This window comes from Triticum dicoccoides, chromosome 7B (genome assembly GCF_002162155.2).
Source record: "Triticum dicoccoides isolate Atlit2015 ecotype Zavitan chromosome 7B, WEW_v2.0, whole genome shotgun sequence".
Lineage (NCBI taxonomy): Eukaryota > Viridiplantae > Streptophyta > Magnoliopsida > Poales > Poaceae > Triticum > Triticum dicoccoides.
Window position 1 is genome coordinate 501872098 of NC_041393.1, and position 10606 is coordinate 501882703.

A 10606-nucleotide genomic window follows, 5' to 3' on the forward strand; every position below is an offset into this window, starting at 1 on the left:
GTGGGGCACGTCCTACAGGCGTGGGCCACGCGGCCAGGAGCAGCAGCCGTCGGCCGCATCAAGCGAGGCGTAGGCTGGGCAGGAGTCCTGGTCCTTATACATTAGTTCCTAGAATAAAAGACTAGTTTGTTACGTATAGGTTTCTAGTTTGTTAGCAGCCCATGAGGCCTTTATATATCGTATAATCAGCACCCTTTGAGGGCAAGCAATAAAGTTATTATCTCCTACCTCTTCCTCTGTCTCCTATCCTCTCCTCCCGCACCATTGAGCAGCCAGGCAAAAACCCTAGCGCTCCTATCCACCGAGACTACGAACTACGTAGTCGAGGCCCCGCTGTCTTGGGCACCGAGGCCCTTGACAAGTGTAGTTTTCTTATTGGGAACTAACTTTTGGGGATGGATTAGAATTCACCCCCAACACCCAGGATTTTGGGATTTTAAGCTTTTGGGGTGGCTTTTTGGACACTTAGTTTTGGGGACGGACTAGAGCTGCTCTAAGCACAGGCTGCTATACAACTTGTAACCAGCATTAAAATGACAGTACTTATGGTTCATCCTAACAAAAACTTACATTAATAAGAATATATAAATCCAACTGAAGTGAACTATAACTTATCATAACCCATTACGTTAGGCTTCAATGACAAAAATACATGAATCTTCAAAAAGAAGCTGAAGCAAAAAAAAAAAAAAGAATAAGAGAAAATATTAAGAACTTCAAGTAGATATGGACTCCACTTACAGTACATAGCAATCATAAAAAAACAGACTATAATGACAAACATGTGAAGCTAAGATAAATTTAGGAGAAGCCTCCATGATAAAAAAAATGGCCTTTTGATACGAGTCAAAGAAACACACATCTAGTTACAGTTGAGGAAAAAAAAGGTCATATAAAAACGAGCATACCATATCAACTACTCCCTCCGTTCCTAAATGTAAGTCTTTGTAGAGATTTCACTATAAACCACATATGGATGTATATAGATGTATTTTAAGTTTAGATTCATTCATTTTGCTCCGTATGTAGTCCACCTAGTGGAATCTCTACAAAGACTTATATTTAGGAACGGAGGGAGTAACAAATAGGTCATCTCAGTAACACATCAGAACAAATCAAAACTGTCATGAACATTAAAGTCCCTCCAGTCAAAATTATATTTCATCATAGCAGTTTGACCAACTTTAGAGAAAAATGCACCAACATCTACAACATCAAATTAGTTTTATTAAATCTACCATTGAATATGCCCTGATAGTACATTTATTTGGTATTACAAATGTTAATACACTTCCCCCAAAACTTTGTCAAAATCAGTGGTGTTTGACTTAAGGCAAAGGTATGATGAAGAATAATTTGGAACGTAGAGAGTATAGCAGATTCCTCCATGGGTAGGACGCACATCGAATTTGATTTCACAAACACATACATGTTAAGGACAGACCAATCAAACAAACAACAATATTGATCATAGCAGATTTGAGTTCCAAAATTAGACATAATTTTCTAACAAAATATTTGTCAGATAAACAACGAAGCTCAAAAAAATCAATTACTTCTCAGATGGATATGTATGCCTTACGTTGTTTGGATCGTCGTTTTCTGGCTCTGACTCTGGCTCTGGCTCTGGCTCGGGGAGGTGATCGGCACGCTTGTCACAGTGTGAGCGAAACGCGTCACGCGTGCGGGCATGAATCTTGACCCGCGCCGACGAGGGTCCTCGCCGGTCCAGCAGCTGGATATGAACCGGCCGCGCAATACGGGATGTGGCGGCCACGGCGACGGCGGCGGGGGGTGACCATAAGGTGCCGAGCGGGATCGAGGCCATGTGTGAATTTGGGACGGCCGAGGGCCCAACCTGCGCTTGTGAATTTTTCCAGATGAGATCGGAGAGAAGGGGAGAACACCGAGTTTAGTTTGTACCGGACTGATTAGCTACAAATAAATCACGAAGATATGCAGTACTATTTGATTGCGTAAAATTCTCCAAGATATAGGCGGTAGTATTTGATTGAAGTTGGGAAAGACTAACCTGGATGGAAACGACAGTATATGTGGCCGTATCCAACTGCACGATCGAGCTGAGATTAGAGCTCAAATCTTTCTAGCATGTATGTACAGGTGACGCTCGAGTATATACAGAGATAGATGAACACTATTTAAAAAAAAGGATAGATGAACACTCCCCACATTGCAAAACCAACATATGGTTGGTTGGATGGTTAGAGCCTTAGAGGCATAGCGGATTCCCAGCCCACTAGATTAAACTCCTGATTATTCCTCGATTAATTTCAGGATTTTCGACGATGCGCTTTTAGTCGACGATGAGGCGACTACGATGACCTCATAAATCTCAAGATGATATGCTGGCTCAGTCTGTCGAAGCTGCTCATAGAAGTAGAGTGTGTATTCATAGGGATGAGTGTATGCGTATATATTGTGTCTGTGCTGTGTTCAAACATAAAATGTCAATATTGCCTGCATACAAACCAAAAATTCAGACTATAACAAAGTAAATCCCAAAGAAACAGATGTACTATGCTATGCCATAGGCATTTGAACCATTTTGAGGTCAAGAATAGAAACTAGCAAATCCTAGCAAAAAAAAAACCCAACCAAATCCAATGCAAGAAAATTTGGCAGAGATCTTTATTCAGCACTCGAAAGCAAAACAGTGACAACCCTTGGGATCTAAGAGCATCTACAACTGGACTTGGCAAATCCGGCCCCTCAAACGCCGGTTGCATCCGCGGACAGTGTCTGGTCATGCCTCAAATTAGCAACTCTGCATCCGCCTCTATCGTATTTCATCCCTTAGATCCATAGAAAGCATGCAAAGAAATACTACGTACTACATACTATGTATTATCCTAGCTAGTCTTCGTCGTCGGAGATGTCCACGTCGACGGTGTCGGGCGCCGGCTGGACGGGCGGGTAGGAGGCCTCCGGCTCATCCTCATCCAGCTCGACCTCATCCATGTAGGCTAGCATCTCTGTCTCCTCCGTGGCCTCCTGCGTCTCCATCTTCTGCCGGCAACGGCGTCTGGCCTCCGCAGCCGACTCCTACCAGAGGGAATCGAGGATGGTCTGCTGCTCCACCTGCAGATCCGCATCACCAACATCCTCCACATCCTCCTCCGTCTCATCTTCCTCCTCCTCAACCTCCTACTCCTCCTCATCCTCCTTCTCCAACTCCTCCTTCGGATCCACTGCATCCAGAGGTAGCCCCGCGGTGATCCGAGCTTCGTGCCTAGGCCGGACATGCTCAAGGAGCTCGAGCCGGCGCTCCAGCAACAGAAAAGGCTCGCTCCTCACCCGACGGCATGGGGGCATGGCTACTAGGCGGTGTTAGGAAACGTTGCATGGAAAACAAAAAAAAAAATTCTACGCACACACAAGATCTATCCATGGAGATGCATAGCGATGAGGGGGACAGTGTGTCTATGTACCCTCGTAGACCATAAGCGAAAGCGTTTAGTAACGCGGTTAATGTAGTTGAACTTCTTCACGATCCAACCGATCGAACGTATGACACCTCCGTGTTTAGCACACGTTCAACTCGGTGATGTCCTCGCCTTCTTGATCCAGCAAGGCGACGAGGTAGTTGATGAGTTCCGACAGCACGACGGCGTGTTGACGGTGATGGTGAAGCTATCTCCGCAGGGCTTCGCCTAAACACTACGAAAATATGACCGAGGGATGAAACTGTGGAGAGGGGCGCCGCACACAGCTAAGAGATTGTCGTTATGTGTGGCGCCCCCTCCCACATATATATAGGTGGGGGGAGTGGGGAGCAGCCAGGAGGCGCCCCTAGTAGGTCTGAATCCTACTTGGGCTCCTGCCCTGGTGAAAGTGCGTTATATCGACTAGATGGGGGGGGGGGGTGAATAGGCGATTTTTATGAATTCTTCACTGAGGAATTTGCTGGTGAGGAAATTCCTAAATGAAGAATTACTTGCAGCGGAATAAGTACTCAAAAGTAAACATAGCAGAACACAAGCATAGTCATCATGATGAAATGAAGACAAGCACAGAGTATAGAAAGTGTAAGCACAAGATAACACATGATGAAGCCGAACAGACTGAAGAAGTTGGACTGAGGAAATTGAGAAAGTCTTCAGTCAAAGTCTTCAAACAGATATGAACAAGCACAAAACAACATAATTGAGGAAATGAAAGAGTTGAGGAAATAGAACCAGTAAGCTTGGTGAAGACAATGATTTGGTAGACCAGTTCCAACTGCTGTCTCAGTTGTACGTCTGGTTGGAGCGGCTGAGTATTTAAACCCGAGGACACACAGTCTCGGACACACAGTCCTCACCATATTCTCCTTGAGCTAAGGTCACACAGACCTTGCCCAATCACTCGTGGTAAGTCTTCATGTGACTTGCAAACCTTCACAGACTAGGTCACTCGGCGATTCACAATTCCTCTTGGATGCTCTAGATCTTGACGCCTAACCGTCTGGAAGAAGCATAGTCTTCAAAGGTAACAAGCGTCGGATCCACGCAGGATCAATCTCTTCAGTGATGCTCAATCACTTTGGGTTTGAAGGTGTTTTGGTTTGGGTTTTCCTCACTCAATGATTTTCTCTCAAAGTCCTCGGAGGATGGGATGATCTCAAATGACAAGTGTCAGTTTCTCTCGGAGTAGCCAACCAGCTAGTGGTTGTAGGGGGCGACTATTTATAGCCTAGGGAGCAACCCGACATGATAAGACATAAATGCCCTTCAATGATATGACCGTTAGATGGGTAGATATTTTGGGACAGCTGGCACATAACACAACAACGGGCGGAACCTTGACTCTCAAATTCCTCAGGGCTATCATGTTCCTCACTGTGTAGGCAATCCGCACTGGCGAATTCCTAACTCCTCACTCAGAACAAATTCCTCAGAGACCAGAAGAACTTTGTCTCTGTCACTGAAGAATATGACTAAACTGTATGAGATTTCCAATGGCTTCACTCGAAGGGATTGGTAGGTGTAGGATTTTGAGTTGAGCATCACGTGAAATTTTTTCCTTAGTATTTCCTCGACCCCCTTTAACAGTACGGTGTTTCCTATGACTCAAGAAAGAGAAAATGAAACTACGAAAACAAAAGTCTTCACACTTCATGTTCCTCGAATGATTGCCAAGTCTTCAAGGTCACACCAATTTCTTCACTTTCAAAGTCTTCAGAAAGTCTTTAGAAATCCAAAGTCTTCAGTTAAAGAACTTCATTTTTAGGGTCGACTTTCTCTGTAAATATCAAACTACTCATAGACTAATAGACTTGTGTACACTCACAAATGCATCAGTCCCTTAACCTATAAGTCTTCAATAAACCAAAATCACTAAGGGGCACTAGATGCACTTACAATCTCCCCCTTTTTGGTGATTGATGACAATATAGGTTAAGTTTTCAACGGGGATAAACATATGAAGTGTAAATACTGATATTGAGGAATTTAATTGCAAGATATAGAAGAACTCCCCCTGAAGATGTGCATAGTGAGGAATTTGCTTTTGAAGCAATGCACACTTGAAAAGTATAATCATGGAGATCCCCCCTATATCTTGTAATTCATACACGTATTTGACATATAATATGAAGAATTTGAAATGCATGATGAAATATGGTAACTGATGTAATTCAGCATGCCTGCATTGGCATTAATGAGGAATAAGCATGTAGAAGAACTCAGCGAAAGTATCAGGTCACCATAGAGTTTAAGTTTACAACTCGATCCAGCAAAGTCATCAAAAGAACGAGAGTTGTAACTTAGAAAAAACGCCCATATAAGATAGACCCGCTTGAAGACTAACTCAAATTTCTCCCCCTTTGTCATTGAATGACCAAAAGGGTTGAAAATGAGGACTAACGCCCCTGAAGAATATCATGATGATGGAGGAGCGCCAGCGTTGTTGGGGTCTTGGGTCGTTGTAGGGCCTGCCGCAGTGTCGTCCAAGTCTTCATACTCGTCCGTGTCGCGTGATGAAGAATATGAACTGGCGACCAAGGAAGGAACCTTGACCTTCTTGAATCTCTTCGCTGGAGGAGCAGACCAGTCAAAATCTTCCTTGAAACCCATTTGCTTCAGATCTTCTTCAAAATAGAGATGTGACAGAATAGCCCAGGTGCGATTGAAGACTTCATGGAGGTAGTAATGGTTTTTCTTCACTGCATTATGTGTAGAGGTCATGTTGTGAAGAATAGAGCCAAACTGACGCTTAACCCATTTGTGGTTTTGATCCACCTTCTGGTGAAGACTAAGAAGCAGCTCTCGGTCAGTCATCACACGAGGAGCAGTGGCTTGAGGATTTGGCTTGGATGCATTGCAGCAGAATCATGAGTGGTAGAGTCATCATTGGTGGAATAAGATGCAGCTTTGCGGAACTAACCATCCAATGGACGAATACCTTCATCGATAACAGCTGATGCCTTGCCCTTCTCATCAGCTGAGGAATATGTCCGCTTGAGGACTTCAATCGGTGGCAAGTAGCTGAGGTGATTCTGAAAGTCAGCTTTGTAGTTGAGTGAAGACCTTGTTCTGAGGAATCTCATAATCCAAGGAGCATAAGGCTTCAGCTCAAACGGAGAAAGTGCAACATTTGCCAGAGTCCTCATGAAGAAATCATGATAATTGACAGGGATGCCATGCATGATGGTGAATAGCATATTCTTCATGATGCCAACAATTTCCTCATCAGATGACTCGTGGCCTTTGATAGGACTCATAGTCTTCGTCAGAATGCGATAGACGGTTCTTGGCACATACATCAATTCCTTCACGAGGAATTTGGTCCTTGGGGCTTGACCAGGCTTCAGAGGCTTCATGAGCACTTGCATGTAATGAGAAGTGAGTTCAGGCTCTTGGTCCAGACAACGAGCACCTTCAAGTGGAGGACTGATTGGCAGGGCATGGAGTAATTCAGAGACCGGTGCCTTGTAATGAGTGTTTTCGGTCATCCAGTCCAACACCCAAGTGTTGATATCATCAGCATCACGTGTGATGTGCAGTGTGGCGTAGAACTGAAGAATAAGCTCTTCATTCCAATCAACTATGTCAGAGCAAAAGTTGAGCATTCCTGCATCATGAAGCATACTGAGGACTTGAGAGAAGCAAGGCATTGATTCCATGTCCATGTGAGGAATATGCTCATGGTCGAAGACTTTGTCCTTGTTGAAAAGCAGTGAAGAATAGAAATTGGCCTGGCTGGCAGTCCAGAAACGCTTCCTTCTAAGATGAGCATTGTCATAAGGGTTGAATTCAGTGAAGAAAACATGCTCGCTGAAGAAGTCATCAGCCTTGAATTTCTGCTTCTTTGAGAAGGGATCCTTTGGCTTGGGCTGAGGAGTATCAGTCAATTGCATCACCACCTCAGGAATCACGATCTCATGATCCATAGTCTGAGGAATTTTAGGCTCTTCTTCAGCTGCAGCCTGGCTCTTCAATTCTTCATTTACATTTTCTTCAGCACTAGTGGCTGGAATTTCTTCATGGGCAGATGGGGTTGCATGAGGTTCTTCAGATCCCATTTATACTTCAGTAGCAACAGGGGACTGAGTAATTGCTTGAAGTGGAGTGAACATTGGAGAGTTGGGGTGCTGACTTTCCCAAAAGTCATCATTCAGCACAGGTGTGTTACAACCAATGTCCACATCCTCATCTTCCATTTCTTCAACGCCGGCCTCTTCAGCAGTGAACTAAGGCATAGGCGAGGAGACAACTGGTGTTGAAGGGATTGTATCCACTTAAATTTCTTCATCCAACTGCTCTGACGAAGCAGCAGAAGGATTCTCTTCATCAGATTCGCTTGGAATCACATAATCTTCACCAAAAGGAACAAGGTCCTTTGATGGCATGAATGAGATAGGAACGACATCAATTGGGTTGTTAATTGAGCTTGTCAAAGGCTTCATCTTCTTTGGAGTTGAAGAATCTGATGAAGTTGATGCCTTCCTTTTTTTCACAGCTGCACGCTCTGCAGCCTTGGTCTTCTACGCATCTGATGTAGATGGAAGTATCGGAGTTGGTTAGGCGCATGAGGAGCAGGGGAATTTGGTTCAGTTTCTTCAGGCGCAACTGATGCAGTTGCCCTGACTTCTTCACTTTCTTCAGGCGCACCACTAGTGGATGCCCTGGCAATTTCTTTAGCGGCTGGAATGCAGTCATCAGCCCTGGTACTTTCATTTTCTTCAGCAGCCTGATTGTCATTAGCGGTGCTGGCATGTTCTTCAGTAGGTTGAGCAGATGCTTCAGCTGGAGTGACTTCAATGTGCACAGGAGCAGCTGCACTTGAAGTGAATGCCTTCGTCAGCTTGACGAACCGGACCTTGGCGCCCTTCCAGTCAGCATAGTAGCGATTGAATTCATCACTCAGTTGCTTGATCTCGGCTTGCGAGTCAACGAGTTGATCAGGGGTAAGAGTGAGGACATTGTCCTTTAGGTAGCGCTGCTTCTTGTACTGCGCTTTCTTCAGTCTTCTTCCTTCTTCAAATTTCCACTTTTCTTCTTCAATGAAGGCAGTCAAAACATGACTTTGACCAGGAGTGAGGTTCATCTCCGGCAAAGGTGTGTTTGGGTCCTTGTGCCATAGATCAGTGAAGTCTAGGATCAACTTTGGATCCAATAACAGTGGCACATTGCTGCCTTTGGCTCTAGAGGCCCTAGCCTGCCTGTCTCTGATGATTTCGGCAAGTTCTTCATCTTCAACCTCATCACCAGAAGGCACTTGAAAGGCGACCTGCTTCTTATGAGGACTTGGTCGAGGGCCTCGTCCAGCAGTGGCCTTTTTCTTCAGCAGAGAGGGGCCAGTTGAGGAATTTGGTGCAGCTGAGGAACTCGCAGAAGCTCCTGAGGCAATTGAGATGCCTGTAGTCCTTTGGCACGTGGCGAGATGCACAGGTGCAAAGGATTTAGTCGGAGAAGCTGAAGACTTTGTCGGAGGAGTTGAGGATTTTGAAGGAGGAGCAGATTGAGGAATTGGCCGTGAGGGCTTTGAAGAATCTGGCCGTGAGGGCATTGTTGAGGAACTTGGCCGTGAGGGCATTGAGGGTGAAGCACTTGGTTTGTGAGCAGGCTTCTTAGCCATGCCTTCTTCGGCTTACTAGTAGAGGCCTCAGCAGCGGTAGCAGCAGCAACGGAGTCTTCATTAAATTTCCTCACTGCTTCCTTTGCTTGTTTGGCCAGTTTGGCCTGGCGCTTTGCCCATTCATCAGGATAATCCTCACCGCGCTTGAGGCTGGTGGGATCTGCCAATTGGCCATGTGCCAATGAAGGTCTTGGGCATGGAGGGTTGAGTGCGAATTTCTTCATATACTTGGGAGTGACATATCTGTAGTCCCTCCATTCCCGTGCCCATCTCCTCTCAATCTTTTGAATGCGCACCTTGCACTGATTTTTATCTTCCTCAGGGGGTGTGCAGTATCCAGCATAAATATCATCAGGGATCTCAAATGCTGTGTTGACCTCAGGCCTCTTTCCACCCTTCTATGGCTTCTTACCGTCAGCCATTTTCTTCAGCTGAGGAATATGAACAACTGAAGTTTCTGAAGAGGTATGCAACTTTTCTTCGAGGAATGCTGCAAATGAGTTAAGTTGATGAGAACCTAGTGATTCAGCAGTGGACATGAGTACCTATGAACAGAGTATAGTTGCGAGGAATTTGGAGAGGTCATATGCGTTCTCATGAGGTTTTTCAAAAGGAATAGGTTTGAGGAATTTGACCAGATGAGTCTTGAAGAATTTCACTAAGCGTTCTTTGTCTTAGGTTCCAGAATTGTATAGATTGAAAATCCACACAATTGAGGAATCTTGAAGAAAAGCATTGCTTAGAGAAACGAATCAAGAGCAGATGACATGTGAGGTGTTCAGTGTGTGAAGATTTGAAGAATAAACACCTTTGAAGATTTTCAAGAAAACATTTGAATCAAAGAGGGCAGTTAAAGTAACTTTTAATTACCCTTGATGAAGAACACGACGAACTGGGAAGTGTAGATGTGAAGTTCGTCAGTTCAGATCTTCCACGCCCTAACTCGGCAGAGGAAGATAGCTACGACGGAGGCGGAGTGAAGAAATCCACAACCGACGCGAGTACGACGAGGACGAGGTCGAGGTAGTGAAGCTCTTCCTCACCGGCGGTGATGAAGTAGCAGCGGCGCTAGGGTTTGAGAAGCTCGGGCAGGAGTGAGAACGAGCGGAGTAAAAACGAAGTGAGGAAGAGGCGGGGGTATTTATAGTGGGAGTGAAAAATTGTACTCCCGAGGAAATCGGACGAACGTGCCCCTAGCCCTTCTCATTCGCTTGACATGTGTCACCCACGTACTGAGAGGTGGCGATCGTGGGTCAATAGATAAGTATTGTCGTGGGATGAGGAACGGTTTGAGCGGCAAAGCCGAAAATTTAGATAAGATAAGTTAAAAGTTCCGTTCGCAATTTCTTCAGTTGTCAAGGACACAACGAAGATTTTGAATGAGTTTCAAATAGAACGCACATGAAGAATTTGTGAACAGACTGGATTGAGTTTAACATAGAGGGGGATGGGCCCGATCACATTCACTTAGCAGAAGAAATCAACTTGAAGAATTAGCAATAAGTGAATGCTGTAGGGGACATAAACT

At 45.0% G+C, this 10606-nt stretch overlaps 1 protein-coding gene across 1 annotated transcript in view; it reads right to left on the reverse strand.

Moving 5' to 3' along the window:
• Nucleotides 1–1877, reverse strand: part of LOC119335998 — a 10279-nt gene extending 8402 nt beyond the window's left edge. The window contains exon 1 of the mRNA XM_037608038.1: nt 1583–1877. Within this exon, the coding sequence (XP_037463935.1) occupies nt 1583–1828 (246 nt within the window). The 5' untranslated portion in view covers nt 1829–1877. The remainder of the gene's footprint in view (nt 1–1582) is intronic.
• Nucleotides 1878–10606: the final 8729 nt, after the last annotated feature.